The sequence below is a fragment of the Rattus norvegicus genome, chromosome 17, assembly GCF_036323735.1.
Source record: "Rattus norvegicus strain BN/NHsdMcwi chromosome 17, GRCr8, whole genome shotgun sequence".
NCBI lineage: Eukaryota > Metazoa > Chordata > Mammalia > Rodentia > Muridae > Rattus > Rattus norvegicus.
Genome location: NC_086035.1, coordinates 12,495,939 through 12,523,196, shown reverse-complemented (window position 1 = coordinate 12,523,196; position 27,258 = coordinate 12,495,939). Strand labels below are relative to the sequence as shown.

The 27,258-nt window shown below is 49.0% G+C and overlaps 1 protein-coding gene across 6 annotated transcripts in view; it reads right to left on the bottom strand.

The window, feature by feature from the left end:
* Auh (AU RNA binding methylglutaconyl-CoA hydratase) overlaps nt 1-27,258 on the bottom strand; it is a 95,353-nt gene that overhangs the window by 53,552 nt on the left and 14,543 nt on the right. For 3 of the 6 annotated variants that reach the window (XR_005495293.2, NM_001399250.1, XM_008771499.4), the window contains exons 4-5: nt 9,530-9,616; nt 297-389 (exon numbers count right to left, since the gene is read on the bottom strand). The exons of 1 other annotated variant lie outside the window; for it this stretch is intronic. Coding sequence is in view for 3 of the 5 variants with exons in the window: in NM_001399250.1 (NP_001386179.1) it covers nt 297-389; nt 9,530-9,616 (180 nt within the window). In the remaining 2 variants the exon portion in view is untranslated. The remainder of the gene's footprint in view (nt 1-296; nt 390-9,529; nt 9,617-27,258) is intronic. 2 more of the 6 variants (XR_005495294.2, XM_006253675.3) reach the window with 1 other exon arrangement.

The window sequence follows — 27,258 nt, the reverse complement described above, 5'->3', positions numbered from 1 at the left end:
TCTTCATTAGCATATCTACCACACAGCACGGCGGATCCCGCTTCAGGACCCTGACAGAGTCCCTCCCTCGACCCTCTTCATCTCCCACGTGTCATCCCTCCTCCCACAGTCACCTTCCCATGTCCTTTTTGGGTTTGTCTATATTATACACAAGAGAAAATGTCTTTCCACTTCAGGCTTATTTCAAAAAACATACAGATCTCCCCAACTCATTGATCTTCATGCAAACACCATCACTTTATAGCTCCTTAGCCCGAGCTCCTTCTTAAAATTATGTTAACGGGATTAATTCTCACCTGCTACTCGAATGTCACACGCTAAAGCCAGCTCCAGGCCCCCTCCTAGGGCCAGGCCATCTATGGCAGCGATGGTGGGCACAGGAAGGTTAGCTGAAACAGACACAAAGTTTATCTCTGTCACTCAAAGCAATGCCTCTCTGCACAGTTCACTTCAGGGCATACTGTTGATCAGGGTGTCTAGGAAGGCTGAGTGTCCCCTTCCTCATCCATAAAACACAAGCACTCCCAGAATTCCTCAAGCGCCTTCTGTGCAGACTGTGCGCAGTCCACCTATCAATGGGGAGCACCTCTGAACCTCTCATATTCCGGAACTACTTTCAAGGTTATTTTATTGAATTTTATAGCCTCATAATCTTGCTTAGCTCACACAAAGTCAAGCCTGGATAATTTATGCAGCACTTGGGAACTCCTGGCCCTTTGAGGACTTGGTGCTTAGAATGCAACTCAAGACATGACATCTGCTCAAAGAAAGGCATGGCGACACTGGCCATAGAGAGCACAGGCCAGGTCCCCATCACCAAGGAAAGGTGCTGTAAACACCCTTCGACCACAATCTTCTCTGGCTCTGGGCTCCTGACCAGAAATAGATGTGGGAAGGGACAGCATTCACAGAGCCTACGAGAGTGTTTCTGGAAGTTTCTACAGTAGCCAGTTTCCAAGTGGCATTTTCAAAGGTCACTGTGTTACCCTTGGTCCCCCAATCCCCTAGACACTTTACTCTTCAGGGCCCTTATCCCCCTATCCTCCTCCTACTGCCTGTTCTCTAACCCCTTCCCCTGAAACCCACACCATAGCCCTTTCCCCAGTGTACTGACGTGTATGGGGATTCTAATTTAACACACACATCAACAATCTTCCCCAGGACTGAAGCCTGTGAACTCCAGTAACAACCTGCCTGGCAAGTCATTTGCACTGGAGCAACTGTGACACGAACACTGGCATGAATGCTATTGTACTAAACGGCCACTCTGACTGGACAAAGCCCACTCCACAAGACAGAATGCAGGCTGGATACTGCTAAGTGGGCCCCAAACCTATGGCTGGCTAGGTCGTAGGCCACAGGGGGGAAGCTGACACTGTGGCTGCAAAAGGCCATAGTAATAAAGGCCCCTCCACTCTAATCTTTAAAGCCGAAGATTAGTGCATCTCTCAGCCTTCGTCAACGGGCCTTCATTTTGCAGTAGATGAAGATTAATAGACCCACAACTGGTCAATGTGTGGAGAATAAGACTCAAAATAAAACATCCATATCATAGCCCCAAAGCTCAGACATCACTGTGGAAGAAAAACTGTAAGCCAGAGGCTGTGGATGTCTGCGGCCAAACACTGGCTGGACATGACAGGGACACTGCACACATGAGCATGGGTGGGGGACGGACCCGGGAACTCCCACTTCTAGCAACTGATAACTGCTGGGAGTCAGAGGGAGGTCATTTTTCTTCAAGGATGCAGGCTCTAAAAGCCTGTTCCAGTAGGTGGTCCTTGCTGTGCACTGAAGTGGGGGAGCACACAGGAGGTTGAGAGAGAAACTGTACTATTAACCTCTCCTTGCTGGAGAAGCAACTGATATTCTACAGTGTGCTGGAGGGCAGCGCTTTAATCCACTGGGTCCTTGACATCAAGGCTACCCTCACTTGGTTCTCAAGCTGGACAGAGGAAGAGTGGCCTGTGTGACAGACAGTCCTTCCTCCCAAGCCTTCTTTCCAAACAACAGAGCAGTGGCCAGTTCCTACACACAGGGATGAGTGGGACTCGGTAACCTTCAGGAGCTGCATAGACTTTACAAGAGGCCAAGAAATGAGCCTGTGTTGCTATGTACGAAATAGACAACCTTGCTTCTCTTCCCCAGGCCAAAGAAAACATTCTCGTTCATAAAATTCCTAGAAAGGGGTTATTTTTATGACAGACTAACAATAAAATCTGTCCTATTAATATTTGTAAACCTTTTGCTAGTGAATACTTTTTGAAACATTTTAGTGTGTGTGTGTATGTGTGCGTGCGTGTGTGTATGTGTGTGTGCGTGTGTGCGTGTGTATGTGTGTGTGTGTGTGTGTGTGTTGGCGGGGCTGGGCACAAGAGGGTAGCTGCCTGCAGAGGCCAGAGGTATCTGAGCTCCCTGGAGCAGGGGTTATGGGTGATGTGGTGCCAGCACTGATCTGAGGCAGACTGTCTTCATAGCCAGACTGTCACACACAAAAACAGACAAGTGTGATGTGGGGTCAGTTAGTGAGTACAGCCCCCAACCACCAATGTAAGAAATGGGGTAAAAAAAAAAAAAAACGGGCTGAAGTCTGGCTTGGGGGAAGGAGCAGAAACATTGGCCTCAGACACAGAATCTGAAATCAGGTGGTACAAATAGTAATCCTTTCCAATTATGATCAAACATTATTTAATTATCAAAAATATTTTTAAATGTGAAGCTTATGTTTTGAGGAGTTAATGTTTCCAAAGAGAATACAAGTTTAACTTGCAACTCTTAAGAAACATAGAACACACCATGGTAAGCACACAGGGCAAGGAAAGAGGAACTGTGTCCGCCCCACGCCTGGGACTTCCAAACAGTATGACAAATCAGAGTGGCAGAAGGCTGGCTATAAAGCGCTTCCCACCACAAAATGATTTCATTAGAATAGCTTAATCTACTCAGTATTTTTCAATACTATAGATTCGGAAGCCATACGCCCTTGGAAAGGCAGACTGTCAGCACAGAGGCCCGAGAGAATACCCAGAAGGCAGCTGTGAATGCTACAAAGGAATCGAGGCAGGAAATGAGATGCCAGGGCCATAGCTCCAGCGAGAAACCGTGACTCAGCGTATTACGAAACAGTGGGATCAGATACTATTTTGAGTTTCACTCCAGGAAGTGAGCCAGGTATGACAAGGAAGATAATAATCCTTTGAAATGCTCCTAAAAATATAATTAGAGCAATAATTAAAGAGTGGAGCTATTTTGAGAAGAAAAGGCATGGTAGGTGGTGGACCTCAGAGCCCACAGCACACCCGGGCCCAGCGAGAATGGAGTCGGCGCAGGACCAGAGGTGCTGGGGCTACTCTCTGCTCCTCAGGCAGAGGTTAATTGTAAGGCTCAAGAAAGGCAAACAATCTGATTGTGAGGAGAAGGCTAGTGCTGGTTGTGTGACTTTTAAACTAGGTTCTGCTTAGGGACTAGCATTCTGGTGTCAGCCAGATGACTCAGTGGGTAAAGGCACTTGAGCCAGCGCTGACCATCTAAGCTCCATTCCTGGGACCCATGTGGTGGAAGCAGAGAATTAATACCCTGGCCTTCACATAAGACAAAAATAAAATGTAATTTTAAACAATTAAAAAATCTACTACTGCTATACAAGCCAGCAAGGTCAGAAAGGTCTATAGATGTTATGATGAAGTCTGAATACCAAAATCAAGAATAGACATAAAATTCCTATTAACAGAATCACAGCAAATTCCTAATTATCTCTAGGTCCAGTTAAAACTGTATTTTTGACTTAAGATGTCTTCTCCCTTCCCTCTAACTTCTGGAGAAACCACAAGAACAGAACAAAGCAGTCCCTGAGCAAAGCTGACAGGCTGGGTAGGCTCTGCTGGAGGCTGGCCCAGGACTGCCACACAGGGTGCTGGATGCCAGCAGGCGTGCCCCAGAGAAACGCCAGCACCCTCAATCGAGAGATACCAGATCCAAGACTGGAAGTCTCAGCCACCTCAATCCTACAGACACAGGCAGCCCCCTATCTCACCTAAATGCTAACACTAGGTTACATTCAAGTAAAGGGAAGCAGCTCTGGAAGGCTCTGGTGTTCCTCACAGAGGGGAATTCTGTTAACAGCCACCTCCTGAGGGCCAGCTCTCCCTCCTCACACCGGTATACAGGGCCCATCCTCCTCACAATGATATACAGGGCCCATCCTCCTCACACCTGTCTACAGGGCCCATCCTCCTCACACCTGTCTATAGGGCCCATCCTCCTCACACCTGCACACAGGGCCCATCCTCCTCACACCTGTCTACAGGGCCCATCCTCCTCACACCTGTCTACAGGGCCCATCCTCCTCACACCTGTACACAGGGCCCATCCTCCTCACACCTGTACACAGGGCCCATCCTCCTCACACCTGTACACAGGGCCCATCCTCAGATGGAGGGAAAACCATCTCCTAACAAAGTAAGCCAGAGGACAATCATAAAGGGCTGATGCCCCTGCGGGGTGGAATGTAAAGACCAGGCAGGCACGGGGTAGAGGGGGTTAGGGGGAGCCACAGTGTGGGACAGGCCAGAAAACTGACCTGAGATCAGTCCTTAGAACTCATACTGGGCAGCTCACAACTGCCTGGAACTCCAGCTCTAGGGGACCCAGCACCCTCTTCTGGACTCAAAGGGTATCTACACACACACACACACACACACACACACACACACACACACACAGCACAGCAGCCAAACCCGAGGAAAACCTTTATAAGGCAGTGCGAGCAAAGCGAGGAGCCCTCATGTGTACGCCGGTGTCTTGTGTAAGACTCAAAGACCAGCATAACAGCAATGACCACACAGGAAAAGACAGCAGCTGCCGAGAAACTATCAGAGCCTACAATAAACACAGCATCGGGTGTTCCTTATGGAATCAGAAGGATAGAGAGACCAATGAGAATTGAAGTGAGGGGCTGGGGATTTAGCTCAGTGGTAGAGCTCTTGCCTAGGAAGCGCAAGGCCCTGGGTTCGGTCCCCAGCTCCGAAAAAAAAAAAAGAACCAAAAAAAAAAAAAAAAAAGAGAATTGAAGTGAATTCCCCCTTTTTTGGTCTTGACGAATTCCAGAGTGGTACTCTGGAACGGCAGAAGTTGGCAGTTAAACTCGTGGCCCAGGCTAAAATAGCACAGTGGCCAGGTGGCAGTAGCACCCACCTTTAATCCCTGTACTTGGGAGGCAGAGGCAGGCAGATTTCTGAGTTCAAGGCCAGCCTGGACACAGAGTGAGTTCCAGGACAGCCATGGCTACACAGAGAAACCCTGGGAGGGAGGGAGGGAGGGAGGGAGGGAAGCAAGCAAGCAGGCAGGCAGAGGCTCATGGCCAAGAATCACGATATGCACAGCAGCCAGCAGACTCAACAAGACAACGGTGCAAGGAAAGCTTCATAAAGAAGCTACATAATTCCTAAATGCTCACCCTTCCTTCCCATGATTCTCCCTTGGCCTTCAGACACAGGCAGAAGACACAGTGAGCACAAAGTCTGCAAATTCAGAACTATTCTTCACTGAGAGGCTCTCAGCACAACATGGTTAAAACAAAAGCCAAGTTATCCAGTAGCAACTCACATGGAAACACGGAAGCACTCGGCTTCAGCCTGCATAGCAACATAGCTGTGGCACCACCCAGCTGAGGTGCTGAATAAAGGGGGACAAAAGTCAGACACCTACGTGGTGAGTAGATCTGAATGTCAACAAGAATCGCAGCTACTCAGCTGCAACAGTGCAGGAGACAGAGCTCCTGTCGGCTGCAGCCTCCTTAACACTGGAGTTAAAATGAACATAAACGGTTAAGTGTATAAATGACAGCATTTAAAACTCAGTCACATTACTCCTGCCTTATGACGTCATACCAGAGGCCCTGACCCTAGTAACGGAGACTATAACTAAATCATGGTGAGTCGGTGCTACACTCTACAAAGGAACCTGTGAGAGGAAACTTTCCAAGTAATCTCTCTGAGAGACTATCAACAAAATGCAAGTGTGTGCATTCGCGTGCACATGCAGGTGAGGAGGGTGTCTGTGTGGAGGTCAGACAACCGGCGAGAGTCGATTCTCTTCTTCCACCATATGGATTTGGGATACTGAACTCCGAACCTCTGCCCACAGAGCCATCTTTCCAGGGAGAGCTATAATTTTATAATGCACCTCAGGCCTCTATGTCTGGGTGTTCTGAGGTATACATCCTCCTCCTGAGAGCGAGACAATTTGCAAGTCTGTGACGACTAAGGCTAAATCCAGTCAGCAAACTCCTAAAGCAATAATTCTCTACCTGTGGGTCATGACCCCTTTGGGGTTCAAACAACCCTTACACAGGGGTCAACCAAAGATCATCACAAAACACTGATATTTATGTTAGGATCCATAACAAAATTACAGTTATGACATTGCAACAAAAAATGATTTTATAGCTAGGGGTCACCACAATATGAGGAATTGTGTTAAAGGGCCACAGTGTTAGAAAGGATAAAAACCACTACCCTAGAATGTGAGGGAATTTTTTAAATTTAAATTCTTTTTTCACACAATATATTTTGATTGTGTTTTCCTGTCCATCAACTCCGAGATCCTGCCCACCTCCCTACCTACCCAATTTCATGCTTGCTCTCTCTAAATCATTCCTTCCTTCCTTTAGCACCACCCTCCAAAACTCAGTAAGTCAAAAAAATGCAAAACAGAAAGTTCACGTAAAAATGACAGACAGACAGACCATTAAGTTCATTTGTGTTGGTCAACCATTCCTGGGCATGGGGCCCGCCTGGAGCGTGGCCATTATGTCGGGGGGGGGGGGGGGGGGGACACTGTGCTGTAGGAAACTGATTCTCCTTTCCCAGCAGGTATCAGCTGTGAAGAGCTTCTCAGTTAGGGTTGGGCTTTGCGTGCACTTCCTGGAGTGTCCTCTCCAGGGCTTCCGGCTGTGTCTATCCATCCTGTATGTGCTCGCAGACACACATCCTCTGATGGTCTTCATCAATGTTGACAGAATTTACTCATCTTTTCTTTCCCATCCCACAACATGTCCTGTGGGCTGGACAGGGCTGGCCACGGAGAGGTGTGCCCAAAGCAAGCAGCACAGCGTTTCAAGTTGTGCCTTGCTAAATAAAGCCTGCATCATGGCTGCAGCACGACTTCTTGCCCTCTTTCTGTTGGCGGCTCTGGCTCTGGCTGTGACCGTCCCTCACAGAGATCAAAGCCAAGGACTAAGGTGCAGGTACATCTGACTACAACATCTATGAGAATCACCCCTGGAAACTGAATCCTCGCTCCCCTATTTTACAAGACACTTTCGCCACTGCATGATTCGTGTGCTCCTGGATCCACTATTACTTCCCGGACCAAAGGCATCTTTCTGTGAGGGCTTCTGTCTATCGCTGCCATTTGTAACACAAGCCTCATGCCCAGCCATCTTACCACGATGGTCTACTTTTTAACCAGCTGACCTTTTGATGTTTTGCTTTTTCTGTCTTTGTTTCTGTTCCCTCCTTTCACAGAGGGCATAATCCAGAAAGATGCTGACAGAGGCAGCCACAGGCCTCTCCTGGCTTGTTTCTGAACTCAGGAGACAGTTTCAACATGCGGCTGGAGGATCCTCCTTCCACTCCCATTCACCCAGCCTTTCCGTGAACGCACCCTGACACCTCTCGGATGCTTTCTTCACTAGACTAAGGTAAACATAGGATTTTATTTTAATTGCCTAATGTGGTCAATTAAATTTAGCTTTCCTAATGGAAACCACCCTTAAATACCATACTCGTGAGGAGGCGTGGCTTGGCCTAACCTGTCACTCTTCTTGTATGTTCCTTGCTTCCAGTCCTTTTATAGCTGCTTTCCTAAAGCGTCTCGGGCTTCTTAGCCACTGTGAATGCCTGGCTATCATTTATTACCAGTGGGCTTTTCTCTTGCTGACATGGACTTAAGGTTGAGAATGTCCCCTCAAGTGTTGTACAAATATCATGAAATTGGACATACAGGCTCAGGGTAACTCTCCCAGCTTCTCCTGGGACTCACGACCCCGCCCCACCCAGTTCCTTTCCAGTCTGTAAGTACATGAGTGATTCTTGAGGCTCTGTGTATCTTGTTTCTAACTTACCTGTACTGCGAACCAAGGACAATGCCTCTGTGTATCAATTTTGTGAAAATTTAACCGACTCTAGACCCTGGCTCAGCACATTTCTACAATGATTTTTTTAAAAATAATGTATACTCTCAGCTTTGGGGTTGAGTCTGTTAAATCGAACTTGATGCCTATGCTTTCCCTAAAGTTAAAATTTATTGGGTTTTTTTTGTCCTTTTGGATTCACAGCAAAGCAAGGGAAATATCAGCAATGCTAATTGTGCTAACACTGCCAGACTTGTCCATGCGCATCATTTTATTTTCTATCGAGAGAGTGTGTTAGGACCAATAACTGACATTCTTCTCATCTTACAATGCCGACTCACGCCATACTGCCATGCGCCCGTCTTCCATCTGTTACTAGGTTTACCTTTTCGTTTTTTCTGAGGTAGAGGTTAGGTAGGCTGCACTCAACTTCACTCTGCCCCACCTGCAATCCTCCTGCCTCAGCCAGCCTCTACGTGTCGACACTACAGGTCTGCACCAGCTTGCCTAACTCTTGATTAATAATCTACTAGTCAAAAAATATAAAAGGAGAGGAGAGAAAAGAGGAAGAGTGTGAATGTGTGTGTATCCACATGTCTGTCTGTCTGTGTCCACATGTGTGTGGAGGCTAGAGGTCAATGGCAGGGTGTCTCCTCAATCATTCTCCCCCTAACTCTCTGAGTCAGTCTGTGACTGAGCCTGGAGCTGCCAATTAGGCTGGGCTGGCTGCTCCCAGCTCCCCCGAGCTGAGGTCACAGGTGTACACCACCACTGTACCACTGCCCCACTCACCACTCTCTACTGCACCACTGCACCACTCACCACTGCATCACTCACCACTGCACCATCACCACTGCACCATCACCACTGCACCACTCACCACTGCACCACTCACCACTGCACCATCACCACTGCATCACTCACCACTGCACCATCACCACTGCACCACTCACCACTGCACCACTCACCACTGCACCACTCACCACTGCACCATCACCACTGCACCATCACCACTGCACCATCACCACTGCACCACTCACCACTGCACCACTCACCACTGCACCACTCACCACTGCACCACTCACCACTGCACCACTCACCACTGCACCACTCACCACTGCACCACTCACCACTGCACCACTCACCACTGCACCACTCACCACTGCACCATCACCACTGCACCACTCACCACTGCACCACTCACCACTGCACTGATGTGTTCTGGGGCATCAAGTCCTCCTCCTTGCATGTCACATCACCAACCAAGCCATCTTACCTGACAGATCTCACATGTTGTGCTCACACAAGCACAGTTCATGATGCTCTAACTACGAATCTGGCCTAAGCCACATAAGCCCATCCTCAGCACGTGGGGGTGAGCATGGTTGTGCTTACCGATGTCATTGATCACTGCTCGGATCTTGGAGACAAAGGGACCGACTTCACTGGAATGCATCTTGGCTCTTTCCTTAAGGTCAGCGCCTGGAAGACATTGTATTCAAATGACATCGTGGCACGACTATAAAGCAAACATTAGATGTTCACCAGTGCCATGTGTAGACCCTATAGTTTATACACCGCTTTTCCTCCCCACTGGTGACCATGTGCAGACCCTGGAGTTTATACACCACTTTTCCTCCCCACTGGTGACCATTTGTAGACCCTAGAGTTTATACACCGCTTTTCCTCCCCACTGGTGACCATGTGTAGACCCTAGAGTTTATACACCACTTTTCCTCCCCACTGGTGACCACATACAGACCCTAGAGTTTATACACCGCTTTTCCTCCCCACTGGTGACCACGTGCAGACCCTAGAGTTTATACACCACTTTTCCTCCCCACTGGTGACCACGTGCAGACCCTAGAGTTTATACACCACTTTTCCTCCCCACTGGTGACCATGTGTAGACCCTAGAGTTTATACACCACTTTTCCTCCCCACTGGTGACCATGTGTAGACCCTAGAGTTTATACACCACTTTTCCTCCCCACTGGTGACCACGTGCAGACCCTAGAGTTTATACACCACTTTTCCTCCCCACTGGTGACCATGTGTAGACCCTAGAGTTTATACACCACTTTTCCTCCCCACTGGTGACCATGTGTAGACCCTAGAGTTTATACACCACTTTTCCTCCCCACTGGTGACCATGTGTAGACCCTAGAGTTTATACACCACTTTTCCTCCCCACTGGTGACCATGTGTAGACCCTAGAGTTTATACACCACTTTTCCTCCCCACTGGTGACCACGTGCAGACCCTAGAGTTTATACACCACTTTTCCTCCCCACTGGTGACCACGTGCAGACCCTGGAGTTTATACACCGCTTTTCCTCCCCACTGGTGACCATGTGCAGACCCTGGAGTTTATACACCACTTTTCCTCCCCACTGGTGACCACGTGCAGACCCTAGAGTTTATACACCACTTTTCCTCCCCACTGGTGACCACGTGCAGACCCTAGAGTTTATACACCACTTTTCCTCCCCACTGGTGACCATGTGCAGACCCTGGAGTTTATACACCGCTTTTCCTCCCCACTGGTGACCACGTGCAGACCCTGGAGTTTATACACCACTTTTCCTCCCCACTGGTGACCACGTGCAGACCCTAGAGTTTATACACCGCTTTTCCTCCCCACTGGTGACCGTTGGTCGGAAAGGAGGGGAGGCCTGCTTGTCCGTGCTGATCACGTGGTCCACAGCAGCATCCTGCAGCTTTCTCTTCCCAGTGCCCTTCCATGCTCAGGGGAAGACCATGTCACACCCACTGACCACTGCTGCTCTATAAGAACTCATTGAGAAGCCTTTCGCAGGCTCCTTTATTCGGTAAAAAGTTACAAACAGGACACTGTCACAGATGGCTTCAGACTGGGGCCCGCACCTGCATCTTACAGGACACTGGAGAGCTAGCTACCCGCTCGAGGCTCAACAACCAAGGCAGTGAAAATGGTCAAGTACAATGAAGTCACCATGATGACCACAAACCTGAGAAGTGCTGCTGGCTTAAAGCCAAAGGATGAGGTCGTAATTATGACTTTATCACGCAACACTAGGCTTAGAGCAGAGAAAAACATACTTGAGTTCCTTAAAGGGTCACTCGCTCTGAGTTCAAGATGGCTTCACCAAAAGCTGTCCCATTGAAACGAACTACGCACACAGGCACTGCTGTGGCTGTGCCTCTCTCCGTAATCACTGTAGACTATGACTGTGCACAGTACCCAGGGGATGCTACGCGCACACACACACCTTCACTAGGGAGGAGAATTAGAATCAGCCCAGCACAGACCTCCTAATCCACCGGTTCTTGGGGGCACAAGTCACTGAAATCTCAGACAGAAAGACAGACGGTGGAAAACACGGACAACAGTATGCAGTGCAGCAAAAGACACCGAGAAACTGGACAGTTAAACAGCACTAACACACAGCTAATAGGGTTGGGACATGCTTTTCCAATAGGACTTAAATAAAACAACCAGGAGTGTAAATGCAGCTGAATCTGTTGGAAGGAAAAACACAGTTACAAAGAAACGCATGGGATGATATTCGACTGAAGAACTCTGGGTGGCAAAGACAACCTGTAGACCAGAGAAAAGCACGAGCCAGTCGGCCATACCTGCCCCAGGGCCTAGAGCACACAAAAAGCCCACCCCAACATCAAGAGAACAGCTGGCTGGCACATCTCTTTCTTTCATGTGTGGGGGGCCAGAGGCAGGGGAGTATGCAAGTGTGTACAGGTGTGGGAGGTGTGATCGTGCATGCATGCGTGAGGGCCAGAGGCTGACCACGGGTGTCTTTCTCTGATGCATCCTGCCTTCTGTTGTGCGATAGTGTCCCTCACCTAACCTGGAACTCACTGACTGGGTGGAATGGGTGGCAGTGAGCTTTTGGCATCCTCCTGCCTCCGCGTCCCCAGTACTAGAACTGCACCGCCATCTCCTCCACGCTCAGCTTTTTCCATGGGTGCCCAGGATCCAAATGTAAGTCCCAATGCTTGTGTAGCACGTAGATCACCCACCGAGCCATCTCAGGTTATGGCTGTTGGGGGAATAAAGGACAACAGACAAGTAGCCAACAACATGAGATCACCAAGGTCACCTGGGAAAAGATGAATGGATGCCAGTGTATAAGCCCAGTGCACCAGGGGGATCCGGAGTTCCAGGCTAGTCTGGGAGACATGGCAAGACGCTGCCTCACAACAGACAGGCAATGCACACTGATATACCCACGTGGAAAGCGTATGGGAGGGAGGGCTTCATGAGAAGAGCGCACGACGCAGCAATCCCACAAGTGCCACTCCTACGCAGAGCTTGGGTCACAGTGTCACCTGCACCCAGACACAGCCTGGGAAAGAGTGATGGCTGGGAGATGGCTTGGTTGTATGGTGCTTGCTGCAAACTTGAAAGCCTGAGTTTGAGCCCCAGAGCCCGTGTGCTGTTGTCTTTGTAGATGCTGTGTGTGTTGCTATAAGCACGCCATGTAGGGAGGCACTGGAGCCCTCGGGCTCGCTGGCCAGCTGAGTCCACTAATTCAGACCCTGTGTCAAAAAGTGAGGTGGACACTGGCTAAGGAATGACACCGAAACCTGTCCCCTCCATACCTTCCTCCTCCCCTGCCCCCCCATACACACACACACACACACACACACACACACACACACACACTTAAAAAGCAGTGAGCTTTGATGCTTCTATTATAACCATTGTGTGTCATCATCAATCATGTTCAGAAGACAGAGAACTTATCTAGATGCAATCTTGAGAGGAGACCAATTAATATGTCTACCGGAGCGTCTAAATGTTCTAGTAAAGAGATGAGACACCAACCTCCCAATTTTAAAACAAAAGCCAGGCTGGAGAGACGGCTCAACAGTTAACAGCACGTATTACTCTTCTGAGGACCTGGACTTGGGTCCCAATACTTAAATGCTGGCTCACAACCACTGGCTCATAACTCTCGTTCCACGCCGTCTTCCAGCCTCTGTGGGCACCAGGTATGCCTGCAGTGCACGTACATACGTGCAGGTCAAAACAAAACACTCATAAAATAAAAGTAAATGTTTTTATAAAAGACTAGAAATGGTTAACGTTAGTGGGAAACCCACACAGAATGCCAAGACGGGCGGAAAGATGGCCTTCTGCGTCAGTCAGCTCAGGCTAAAAGTGCAAAGAAGTTATTTGAGACACCAAAAAGCAAAATGCTTTACTGAACATAGAGAGAAAGTTCTAGTACTCGTGGTCTGGACCAAAGATCAAAGCAAGCACAGCATTCCCTTTGGCCAAGTCATAAACCACAGCTGGCCCCTTACTCTTCAGTTCTGGGAAGACTGAGGAAGCTGCAAAACAAAGACTTGAACAAGCAAAGCTCTAACAACTGAACAATCATAAACCAGCCAGATGAGCCAAGGACACCTTACATTTGACCTGGATCACCCATCCCTCCTTTAACAGACGTATGAACGAATCTGACCGTCTTTATACCTGACTAACATCTTCCTTCCTTGTTACACCGTAATTCTCCATGGAGAAATTAATTATGAAGATTTATCAGGCATCTGAAATGTTTCAAGACTAACCCTGAGCACGGGCTGCCCAACGTAAGCACCGCAGTGGTCCAGGCGGCAGTGAGCGGAGCACACACCCATCCCCACAAAATGGGCGCAGATGAACCTGCCGACCCCACATAACCCCTGTGCTGGCTTTATATCCTCAACTGCATTCTTGTTTGCAGCGTTAACTCACTCATCTCAGACTGATAAGACTATACACGTTTATCATGCATGACGTGATGTTCTGAATGAAACGCAGCACCACTACAGAACGGATGACTAACTCAGGTTAACAGCGGTGGTTTGAGGGTGAGAGGATCAACATTCACTTGCTCCTGTGAGGTTTCCCAGGAATATACATGAGGCTTCATCCCTAGGGTGGGACCAGGCCTCTCAGGAAGTCTTCAAGTCATTGAAAGGACACCCTTGAAGAAACCTCCTCTCCTTCCTGACTGAGAAGTGGCTGACTGCTCTGCCCACGTGCTCCTGCTGCCTGCCCGTCGCCAACCCAACTGGGCCAACCACTCAGGTATCGAAAACCTCCAAAGCTCTGGACCAGAATTAATTCTTTTGCTTCACAAATTGATTATCTCGGGATTTGTTACAGTGACAGAGGCTGCCTGAGGCAGCAGCCACCATTCTACCTCAAAGATACTGTGGGTTCTTTGCCAGACCACTTTAGTGCAGTGACTGCCACGCAAAGCAAACTGCTTGGATGGTTTTCATTTCCTGGGGTATAGAAAAGCTGCGCTCAACTCTGTAGGGTCATTAAGCCAGCAAGGGCATCGAGTCTCAACTCGGAAAGAGGGCGGAGGCAGCCCTGAGAGAGGCAGTCCTGGCGGAATCAGCTTTGCTGACATGCTGTGGTCATGTTGAAGACTCCGAAGCCTTGGACCTATGGGACAAGCCTCATGAGGGCCAGCATCAACTGACCAGTGCAGCAAAGACTAACATTGCAGCTTTTCCCTGGATACTTACAGCCTGAGACTGCTCCCACATGTACCGCTCACCAGCCCCCTGCCTGTGGCCCCACTTGACAGAATGTGATGACTGCTCAGAACCACCGGAACCTTCAGCAAGGCAGACTCCTCCACCCTTGACCTTGCTGAGCACCTGTGGCTGCAAACTCATCAAAATGGCGGCTGCTCACGGGCAGGGTTCTTTTTAGAGAGAGGGAATTAGAGTGTAGCACTGGCCGGCCAGGAACTCACTGTGTAGACCAGGCTGGCCTGCAGTTTGTGGTGATACCCTTAACTGTTCCCTCTCTAAAAGGCGTGCTGAATCCTGTCTGCAGGGTTCTCTTTACAGAATTCACCACACAAGTCTTCCCAAAAAGGTGTCTCTCTAAGCCTTGCTACCACCTTCATAACTAAGTCCCGAAGCTTCTGCGGCCATGTGGGCAACGGCCCCAACCACAAACCTTACCTCCGGTTTCCACGAACATGCAATCTAAGCTTACATTGCTTTCAAGGTGGCACCTTAAAAAAATAAAATTATATATATATAAAAGAATGGCTAAAAGGTAAAAAGCACACAAAGCCAGAGGCTGCCATTCTGTGACACAACAACCTACTTACTGGTCTATGGGTAAAAGCGTTTGCTGGGCAGGCGGCCCAACCCAAGTTCCATCCTAGATCCCTCACACAGGTGCACATCAGTCCTCTCTCTTTCTCTCTCTCTCTCTCTCACACACACACACACACACACACACACACACACACACACACACACACTCACCCCTTTCAGAAGTTTACAGAACTCAAAGTTGCTGATTCACACAGGGAACTATGTCAGAAGAACGAGACAAATCTCCATCACGGGCGACTTTTAACAGCCCTCCCTCAGTCGCTGCTATACCTATTTCCTGCATCAAGAGGGAAAGGGACCGAAAGCAATGAGCTGACAGAGGCTTGCTGTGATGTGGGGCCTGGGGCAGCTCCTCACTCACTGACTAGAGAGCAAAGACTCTGAAAGAGAGGCATTCCCCCTACAGAGCCACCGCTGGCGTGGTGGCACCTTAGCCAGCCTGAGTTCCCCACAGAGCACAGTCACACCATAGCAGCTTAAAACTGGGCTTACATGACCAGGCTTCGTGCTTGGAAACCTTCACTCATAACCCCTCATATTTTCTTTTTTGCCAGTAAGCATGTTCTAAAATGTTATTAAGTTCCCTGTAGCTTTAAATAAAATGAGTTGTTCCCGACTGGATTTCATTAACAGCATTATTAGTACAGCTGACTACATCATATGTAAATTACAAACCTAATAGCTATTGAGGACTAAGTGTAAAATTGTATTTCAAATGTATCTCGTCCAGGACCATCTCCCATCTTCCCATGATTTCATCTTCCTGGGTCTCACTAGCTCATGTATCCTTGTATGGAAACCATTCTCGCTACAATGGGGCAGGATTTGCTTTCAATTTGACTCATGCTGAGAAGAACATTCCACAGTAAGCAGGAAGGGGTTTTATTACAGCAGGGTCGTTCAACTGACTGCTGGGGGGAATAATCACAAAGCAATCAAGAAATGTCTGACAGGCAACTCTGCTCAACAGCCTGCAAGTGGTGCTGAAGGAAAAACCTAGAAATCTCCACAAGGAGAATTGCAGGAATGTCCAACATCATCTTTCCACAGTCCCTCTGCTAACTCTAAGGCTTTCCCTCTCCCTGAAGTGATCGGGACTCATGGTCCTTTGTGCACGAGGGGAGACTCAGAAGGAGAATGCTCAACCCTGTGACCTACGGAGAAACCTGGGAAGTTTTAGGAATGACCGCACGGAAGCCATGCCTTCCTAATGCATGGCAACAGAACTGAAACAGCCCCTCCTGGAGGGAGGGGTTGCTGCTCTTGAGACTGAGGAAGTAAACAAAACTTATAAGGCTTTAGAAACTCCCTAGAGACGCCGGGCCCCTTCCCAACACTGCAAGAGCTTCATACCCAAGGCAGGCTTCCTTGTGAGCCTTTGAGACGGCGTCTCATGTAGCCCAGGCTGGCCTCTGATATGCTGTGACGACCTCCTATCTCCACCTCCCAAACCCTGGGCTCATGGGAATGCCCAACTCGACTGGAAGCCCAAACCTGCCAATCCCAGCCCTCAGGTTAGCCCTCAAGCAGGCAGTTTCCAGTAGGAACTTCCAAGCTGTCTTCCTCCCAGCGCATCCCTCCCCCTGCCCCCACTTTTGTTCTTTACTAGCTCCTCTCCACAAATGTGAACACGAACACCCCCACACCCCACACCCCACACCCCCGGGCAGGCTCTGGTTAGCTAAGTCACGGCCTCTGCACTTCTGACTTCTGAAACCATGTTAATGTTTCTAGAGTTGAGATAAACTACAATGAGGAAACCTAAATCTAGGACGAAACACATCCACACCGGAGGGGAAATAACCCACTTGCCCTCCAAAACAGTACCTGCAGGACTGTATGTCTCCATGTTATGGCCTCTCCATGCTACATCCACCATGGTACTAACAAGCTACTAATAAACTGTGAAGGAGAGGGCCTTGCGGCTGGGCAGGCAGCTGCTGTGGGAGCACCAGGGGCTGAGTTGGGCGCACACTTCCATAATGGGGCGCACCAGGAGGATCCCTGAAGCTTTATTTTTATTATTTTTAGCTATGGTAAGTGTATGTGAGGTACGTGCATGCTTCCACAGAGCTTACAGGCTGGCGAGAGTGCTGGGAACCAAACTCTGGTCCTCTGCAACCTGCAGTAGGCGTTCTTAACTCCTCAGCCAGCTCTCCAGCATCGGTGAGCTTTTACAGAGGGGAAATGAAGGGTTGGGTGAGTGTGAACGCCACTGAGGACTGAAGTGGACACTTGAGGGGTCTTTGGAAAGTCGGTTGGTTGGTGTTTTGCTGGGGCAAACACGTGAAGGAACGTTTCGTTTTGAAGAGGACACAGGTGTGCAAAGCTAAGGAAGACTCGTGAGGGAACGTTTCACTGAAGCAGACACAGGAGAGAGAATGTTCTGCTAAAGCACGCATGTGAAAGGTCACGTGATGAAGGATTCTTCGCTAATGACAGGCATGTATTGGTCTGCCTTACATTGCGTAGTTGAGCTGCATTTGTGGGGACTCCACAGAGAGAAATGCACCAAAAACTTCTGGTGCTGTGCTGTAGTCTGTTGCCGATTCTGAGGACTCCGGCTGATTGGCTGCACGTGCTGAGGCGAGGCACATGGAGGACACATCACGTTTGGTGGGCATAAATAGGACTCCACAGAGTGATAGAGCTTGGCTTGCTGGTACAGCTAGCTATGTAACACTGCGGGTCTCACCTCTTCCCTGATCCTCACTTCCCTGAGAGAGGCACAGCTGAGAACCTCCCCTGGTGTCTCTCTGGGTCCCTCCTGCTGAGGCCTGGCTGTCTCTGCTAGGTTGAGTCACCACTGTTGCTAACCTCACTACCAAACTGGTGTATCATGAGGTGTTTGCAAGTGGATCAATCTGCCGCTGCCTGCTAATCTGTGAACTGAACTGCTAATTTCCAGCAGACAGGAGTTGCTCCAAAGAACCTTTCTAAACAGGCCCACTCCCCCACCCCATCCTTTCTTTTCCACCACCTCTGGTAGGTTGTAGGCTACAAGGGAGGTTAAAGTGTTTAAAAACCATCATTAAAAAGAAGCGTTGAAAGAATTAACGTTACAGTGGCCAGGAGATCTGAGGCAAGCATGTTCCAATCACTGGCTGTGCTGAGTTCGGGAAGAGAAAGAGCTTTGCCTGGTGGAGAATAAGGGCTGCGGGGCAGTGGGGACAGAGGACAAAGGCAGGGCACAGGGCAGAAGAGGATGTGGCCAGAGCAGATGAATCCTAACACGCTTGGTGTCGGTTGCCCTACTCTTGCTAGGAAAGTGACCACAGACAAGACACATCCGTCACCGTTATCTCTAGGTGGGACACACCCTAGTCTCTCTGGGAAGACTCTGTGACTCTGGAGGCACCAGGGTAGGCTAAGGTTCATGTCCCTCCCAGTGTCTGGACACTGAGTCTCTGTGGGCTTGAGCCCACTACCTGTATGACTGATTTCCGGCTTCCAGCATCATTTCTCATTGTCAAACTCCCCCTTCTTCCACCTAACAGGGGACACTATTTTCCACAGGCCCAATGAACGGAACAGGAAAATCTCCACACCACAAGATCTGTAACCACCATCTGCCAGGCCTCTTGTTCCATGTACAGACAGCAGTCAGTGGCACAGCAGGTTGGGGCCCTCGCTAGCCTCCAGACAGCCTTGCTGGGCAGGCGCAGTGCTCTTAGGTCAATCGCTTGGGTTGTGTGTGGAAAGTGCTGAGTGGCCAGGAGGAAGGCAAGATGAGCCAGCAACGTCATTGCTAACGGCTATTTCCTATGCGCTAAGAAAACGGTATGTGCAAAATCTAGGACAGTATTTCGGTTGGTTTGCTGAAGTGGAAACAGTTAGAAGCTAACGACAGCCAATCGATTACTTCCTTGGAACCGACAGGAGTCCCAAGTTCATGGAATCCTGGCATGTTCAAAGGAAGGGAGTGCAGGCACATAACCGTGAAAAGGACACACTAGGAAAGAAGATCAAAAGAAAGATCTGAGCCTCTGCCTAAGAGAAACGAAGGACTGAGTCCCAAGCACACAGAGACACAAGCCACTGAGGCAGAAAAGGAAAACAAGTCAGCACCACCAAGAGCTGGCTTTTAAAAGGACAGGCGAGACAGTTATTCTGTCAGCATTTTAAGAGAGGAAAAAAGACGGAAGTTATAAAGAACTTTAGAAAGCTGGGCATTTGCTAATGCACATCTGTAATGTCAGGACTTGGGAAGCTGAGGCAGGAGGGAGGAATGTGAAAGGCCAAGCAGATCAACAGGTGAAGATGCATGGAGGAAACCGACAGAGAGAGCTAAAAGGCTGTGATGCTGCAGGCCTGGCGCTAGGGAAGAGGCCACAGGACAGTCATAAGGCCGAGGCCCGCCTGCACGGCACACGGCAAACCTCAAATACAACACCACACTGACTGAATGTGGACGCTCCTAACTGCAGACTCCACAGACGCTAGAAGCAGGGGGCTGGGGTGGGGGATGGCTTGATGCTAATAAATTTGATTTCCTATTTTAAAATAATAAAAAAAAAAATCACAAGTTAACAAACTTGTCCCAAAAGAAACAGGTAAACGGTCTAGCACCGCATCTGCTGACGCCATTACATTCATAGCTAAAAGCTTCCTCGCTGAGTTTACCAACCCGCTAGGAGTTAATAAAAACTCTATATGTGTATTTCCAGGAAGCCAGAAGTCAGAGTTCTTAAGAGCCCAGCGTGACCCCAGCATTCAAGAGAATAACTGTCCTGGTGGAGCTAACTGAAGACTTCCTCATTTCAGCAAATCAGAGGCAGCTCAGATGCAAAAAAAGAACGCACTGTGACTGAGAGGCTCAGTCCAGGGACAGCATGGTCTTTAGTACGTGACGATCGGCAAATTTAAGATGTTAACTGGCAGAAAGGATAAACACACAACTACTGTAAAGTTTGCCAAATTCAACTCACACTGATGAGGTTCTTGGGGTTTTGTTTTTATTTTCATCTCTAATAAATGAGAAGGTCTAGAAAAGTCTTCCTGGCATCATCAGCTGTGAGCTGGCTGGTGCTGACCCAGTGCCTTCCGTGGAGGTGAGGCAGGACAGGTCCTACTACTGTTGACCCTGTCGACCCTGCTCCAAAGTCCAACGCATGAAGTGAGCATGAAAGGCAACGATGATGAAAACGCAGCTCACTCGCAGGCGCTGCGGCCATCTAAAGCACAGGACGCAGCGAGCTTAGGGCTCCTAAACCTAAAATACGAGGACATCAAGGAAATCTGCTGTAGGGGCTGCCGTGTGCTAGGAATGCAAATCGGAAGTAAATTTAAAAAGAAACACCACCTACGACAGCATCAAACACGAGACGCCAGAAAATAAATCTGGCTAAATAACCACTAGGCTTTGGAGTTTTAACCGCTCCCCCAGGCTCACGTCTGAGGAGGTGGGTCCCCTTTGTGAGAAGAGCCTAGGAGGTACAGAGCACTGTGTGTACGTGTGCATGTGTGTGTGTGTGCGCGCGCGCGTGTGTGTGCAGGAGTGTGTGTGTGTGTCTGTGTGTGTGCAGGAGAGTGTGTGTGTGTCTGTATGTGCAGGAGTGTGTGTGTGTGTGTATGTCTGTGTGTGTGTGCAGGAAAATGTGAGGGTGTGTGTGTGTGTGTGCGCGCGCAGGAGAGTGTGTGTCTGTGTCTGTGTGTACAGGAGTGTGTTTCTGTCTGTGTGTGTGTGTGTCTGTGTGTGCAGGAGTGTGTGTGTGTCTGTGTGTGCAGGAGTGTGTGTGTATGTCTGTGTGTGTGTGCAGGAGAGTGTGTGTGTGTCTGTATGTGCAGGAGTGTGTGTGTGTATGTCTGTGTGTGTGTGCAGGAGAATGTGAGGGTGTGTGTGTGTGTGTGTGTGCAGGAGAGTGTGTGTGTGTCTGTATGTGCAGGAGTGTGTGTGTGTATGTCTGTGTGTGTGTGCAGGAGAATGTGAGGGTGTGTGTGTGTGTGTGTGTGTGTGTGCGCGCGCGCAGGAGAGTGTGTGTCTGTGTGTCTGTTTGTGTCTGTGTGTACAGGAGTGTATTTCTGTCTCTGTCTCTGTGTGTGTGTGTGTGTGTGTGTACAGGAGTGTGTTTCTGTGTGTGTGTGTGTGTGTGCGCGCGCGCGCCCAGGAGAGTGTGTGTCTGTGTGTCTGTTTGTGTCTGTGTGTACAGGAGTGTGTTTCTGTCTCTGTGTGTGTGTGTGTGTGTGTGTGCGCAGGAGAGTGTGTGTCTGTGTGTCTGTTTGTGTCTGTGTGTACAGGAGTGTGTTTCTGTCTCTGTCTCTGTGTGTGTGTGTGTACAGGAGTGTGTTTCTGTGTGTGTGTGTGTGTGTGTGTGTGTGCGCGCGCGCAGGAGAGTGTGTGTCTGTGTGTCTGTTTGTGTCTGTGTGTACAGGAGTGTGTTTCTGTCTCTGTCTGTGTGTGTGTGTGTGTGTACAGGAGTGTGTTTCTGTGTGTGTGTGTGTGTGTGTGTGTGTGTGCGCGCGCTCGCGCGTGTGCAGGAGTACTGCCCTCCAAAAAACCAAACATGGAACCAGTGAGTTTCAGAGAGGGTTGCCGGTGTGAACCAACCAGCAAGCTTGGTGGCTCTTACCAGCTCTCTGCTTTCCTGTCACTCATGTGTGCTTGGACCGCTATGACCTCATCCATCATCCATCATCCACCAGGTAATGCAGAGATCACACCTGAGGGTGCTGCCAGATCTCGGACTTTCAGCTTTAAAACTAAATAAACTTCTTTTCCTTACAAAGGGTACACTCTCCCCATCTCGGGTATTTTGTTATAGCACTAGAATCAACTAACTAATCTGATGTTCCCAGACTAACACAGGAGCTGAGGCAGTACAGTGCTGTGTAAACTGACGTTCATTAGTGGAGCGAAGAGAATGACTCAATGCATAGCGTGTAAAGCCCCTCAATAATTCAATGGGACAAAAGGTCACTTAAACAAATGGCTACTGGAAAAATTCAATGTGTAATATATGAGGCAACCAAAGGTAAGGAACGGCCCACAGTATAGGGGAAGCTGCGTCTGCTTTGGATTCCAGGTTTCTGTACAGAGCCCCAAACTCTTGAGTTCCGGTACCTTCAAAGCAGCCCTTCCCAACCAAACCGGTGGTTATACGTGACTCTCCTGGGTCAGGGCACAGCTTCAGCACTGGATGGGTCACTAGAGAGTAAAGCTAGGATAGAAGGTAAACTTCCAGCCCCACCCCACTCCACTGGATGGGCAGGGATGAGAGTGGGTGTCCAATCACCAAAGAGCAAGGACTTAACCCCCACCCACACACTATGCAATAAGATCTTTAACAAAACCTCTAAGCACCAGGACTCTCTGGTGAGAAGGCCTAGTATTCTCAGGACAGTGACAGGCCCAAAGATGCTGAGGGAGGCTCTGCACCCTCTCCTCTCCCCCACTCCCACCTGCCCTGTCCTAAGCAACCTCCCTTTTCCTTGGTAAGGGACACTTCTGGCTTCTGTGAACTAGACCAAACCCTACACCAGATGCAGGGGGCAACTTTTCTTTCCTGTCGCTGTGATAAAATACACAGCAATGTGAGGGAGAAAGGTTCGTGAGCCTCATTCGAGAGTGCAATCTGTAGTGGCAGGGAGGTCCTGGGAGACACCCCGACAGCTGGCAGCAGAGAATGATGGTTGGCTGGCCTGGATGCCCCTTTGGGGCCTTCACACCTCAAGTTAACTAATCAAGACAACCCCTCACAGGCCTGCCTCTCAGTGGGTTCCAACCCTCCCTACCATGGGGATGGTCAACACTGGGCATCTTGAAGGCCTCCATGCCAATTCTCTAGTTCTCTGGCCAAGTCAGTATCCAAAATTTCAACTGAACTCTGACTGGAGGAGCCCCAAAGATACACAGGCTGTCTAGCCAAGAGTGTCCTCCCTCCAAAAACCAACCCCGAGACGAATCCTAAGAGCAATTCATACTTCTGCCCTGACCCAAGTCATTCACCAAAACAACTCAAGGATCTTAGGCAATGTCCAACTCTATGACAGCCCAGGCAAAGCACTTCAGAGACAGGTCAGCAGAGACCACAGTGTGTGTGTGTGTGTGTGTGTGTGTGTGTGTGTGTGTGTAACCAATCCATCACTACTCTCGTAGCATGGATGAGACCCAAGGGAAGGAATCTCTTGGGGGTCCTTTCATAGGTGCTCACAATAATTAAACTCAACCTCTGGCCCCTGTCCACTTGAGGACAAGGGTACCAGTTAGGCCGTCTAATCCAGTCAGAGACCCTGCCACGGTTACCTCTCAAGCAAACATGAGGCACCGTGTCCACGTGCTCTTGAGCGCCGTACTGGAAACCAAAGCTAAGACTGCGTGTGTGTTTATCGTCCCTTAGCACTTCAATCATACTTCAATCCCACTTCCCCAGATACAGACAACCTAACTGCGAATACATCCTAGGCCCAGATCTGAGGAAAGCACCAGGGGTCAGGAGTCACTGCGGGCTTCTGTGAGCTGTGACTCTGAAGTGGCCACCAAAAAGGTGCAAATCAGAGACAAAGCTGGATGTCAGCCTTTAACAGAAAAGTAATTGTAGCAAAAAAGAAAAGGCCAGCTGCTGGGTGGAAAGCACTTGCAAAGCATGCAGCTAAGAGCAGATAGCTGCTTCAAACAGAGAAACAGAACCTCAGCTCAGAAAGGGAAAACATGGAAGCCGAGGATGGTGGGTGAATGCCTACAATCTAAGAGCTCTGAGAAGCTGAGGCAGGAGAATCCTGCGCTCAAGGCTGGCCTGGGCTACACAGAAAAACCATGCCTGAAGGGGTGAATGAGGAGAAGGAGGTGTGGAGAGCTGGGCTGAAGGAGACAGTGAATGAGAACCAGGAGGAAGTGGTGATGGGGAGTGGGGGGATGGGACAGGACTCGGAGTAAATGGAGGAAATATATCTGACTAGGCATTGTGACAAACAGGCACCGGACAAGACGTTTAGACTCATTAGAGAAATGCAGACTAAAGCCATAATGGCATGTGCAGCAAGATGCATAACAGCATGCACACACTCATACACTCGCACACACACACACTCACACACTCACACACACTCATACACACATTCATACACACACTCACACACACACAGCGCACACACTCACTCACACACTCACACACACTCACACACTCACACATTCACACACTCACACATTCACACACACACATTCACACTCAGTCACACACTCACACACACACACACACACTCTCTCTCTCTCGCATTGCTTTAGTTTGGGGGTCTTGTCTTGTTTGTGACCTTGTGTGTGGTTGGCCCAGTTGCAGAAGACCTAGTAACTCCACTCCTGGGTTCTCACCCAAGAGAATAAAACCATACTCTGACAGAGACTTGTCTGCAAATGTCCCAGGAACCACTGTAGTTTCAGTGTGAACCTTCCCTCCGACTTCTTCCATGACATCCCAGCCATGTCGCTCTGAGCTGCCACAGGTCCAACCAAGGAGCCAGCAAGCACAGAACTGGAGCCTCCAAACCTCTGACCCAAGATTAGCCTTTCCTCATTCAGAGCTCGTCGCCCCAGTTGTTTCCTTACAGTGACTGGATGGTGCTGATGCAAATGTGGTCCACACAGAACTAAACAGTAAAAACCTCAGTGAACTATCGTGAGCTGAGCAGAAAACTAGCAGCTCAGCAGGAAAATGTAAATCATGGAGACTCAGGCCAAACAGCAAATCAAACAAGCCAGACACAAAAGACGTACAATCTATCCTGCAATGTTCCAAACACCTTTGTCTGAGGAGACAAAGTAGCCTTTTAAGGGTTCACTGTAAGAAAAAGAGATTTATGCAACTGGGCATTCTGTATGCCATGGCTTAAACATCTGTTAACACATCAATTACACACTTAAGAGTGGTGAAAGTCATCACAAGTAATCCGTGTCCTCCATGAAGTAGTTAGCAATGTTTTGTGTAAAGCACTGTACGCAACACAAAACAGCAAAATGGCCTCTGCCCCTCCACGCCTACAGAGCTGACTTGTACAACACATCAGAGCAAAGCCCCAAGACTGAAGCAATCTCTTAAATAGATTTCTTCATTAGTCAGAGGCTCCCACACTCTATTCCCGTCATGACATCTGAACACACACCATTTAACAACGCATGCTGACGGTTTTAGTGAGGAGGCCTTAGTCATAACACAATTTACTAGAATTCAAAAGCAGAAGCGAAACGACCTTTACTTTTTGGGGGGGAAAAACCCACACTGGTATAATTCAGTAAAACACTCAATTTAGACTCCTGCACAGCAGAGAAACGGCTACTAAGAACTGGGTGTCATTTGTTCAGAAAATGCAACGGGGCAAAAGCAAGGCTTGGTAAGAAGTTTTCGTTTTAGAACGTTACGGTAAAAACACCACCACGTGGTTACTGCCTGGTGTTAGAACAGAGGCGTGAAAATAAACAGCTGAGCACAGGGACCGGCTGCTGACAGCTTCCACATGCTGTGCGGCCTGAGCTAAGGACTTTTCCATAATCTCACTAAAGGTGGTACCAAAACCAAACAGGCCCTAAACATCTGGGAATAACAGGCTTTAGAGGATGAATGCATGTGTAACGAGATGGACTTTAAAATCAAATACACAGTGCCTATAGAACATAGGGATCGAGGTCATGCAGGGCTGGTATCATACTCACACACACACTCACACACACACACACACACACACACACACACACACACACGATGTCCGCTGCGGTATTCCAAAGGGGCCAACCGTGAGTCAGGAAGCTTGGCTCTAACCTACAAGGAACCACTTACTATGCATCCCGGTCTGCAGAACCACTGAGACAGTAAGCACCGGGACCGCAGAGAACTTGGGGGGATGGAGGGCCATTGCTCCTGTGAGATCTTAGAATAAAACTCAAGGTCAAAAAAAAAGCCTGAGGGTTCAAAGGAACAACACTGGGGTACATGGGTACTGCGGCATCTGCTGAGCATGGGAAAGGCCCTGAGATACATCTGCAGCACAGCAGCACAGAGCGAAGAACAGCCTGGGTGTCAAGAGAACACCTCACCAAGTGCCAGCCCTTCGCCTCACAGCCTCAGACTTCAGAGATTCGCTCAATACGATAAAATGAAATTACCATTTCAGGAAATTTCGGGATAGATTGCAAGCCCATTCCAAGGTCTGACTTGTTAACAGTCTACACAGCTAGAGTGACTCGAGGAAGGACATCTACACGCACCCTCTCCCTGCTGCTAGTTCCTACGCCAGGGCACAGCCTTCACCCTGAGCACCTACTTAACATCCTAATTGGCACGCTGATCTCTTGCACGTGTGTGTGCTTTAGTACAGTAATACAATAGAAGAATTAAAATCGATAGGACGTCTTTATTACAGGAGTGGAATGTAGGGTGAGGCAAGACTTCTCTTTGTACACTTTTTCAAATATTTTGATCCAGATTCTCTTGTTTACATTTTTATTTGAAATGTAAGTAAAATATAGTTTCAATTCTACAGAAGAGATTCAAATGGGAAGTCAAGCCACCGGGTCCCAGCTCTAATAAATACTACGTGGGGATCCTTTTCCTGCTGCAAGGAATAACCGCCTGTGCTCATAGGACCCTAGGAGAAGAGAAGGGGAAATAAACAAGTGTCTCCAGCTAGAAGCACTGTCAGTGAACAGGAGCATGGCCAGAGAGTTACACAAGCCAACAGTCCCTACAAGCACACTGTGCATGAATGCACTGTCTAGCTGGGGCCCATTTCGATTTGTGTTCTGAGAGCACGAAACAGGATTTTCAAAGACAGCTTCCCATGCTCCAGGAACCTGAGGCAAGCCCGCTCCAGATGCTTCAAGTTTTCAGGAAGGTACAAGCTATCAGTAGGATGCAGATGTACAGGGAACACCTTTGGGGAACAGGGAGGGAGGACAATGCCTCTGGAGCATGGCGCGCTCTCAAAGGCTGTGCAGATGGGCACTGACTGCAAGGCTTGGCTGCCTCCAGTGCAGAACACGAGGGCTTTCCCGGGTACGAGGC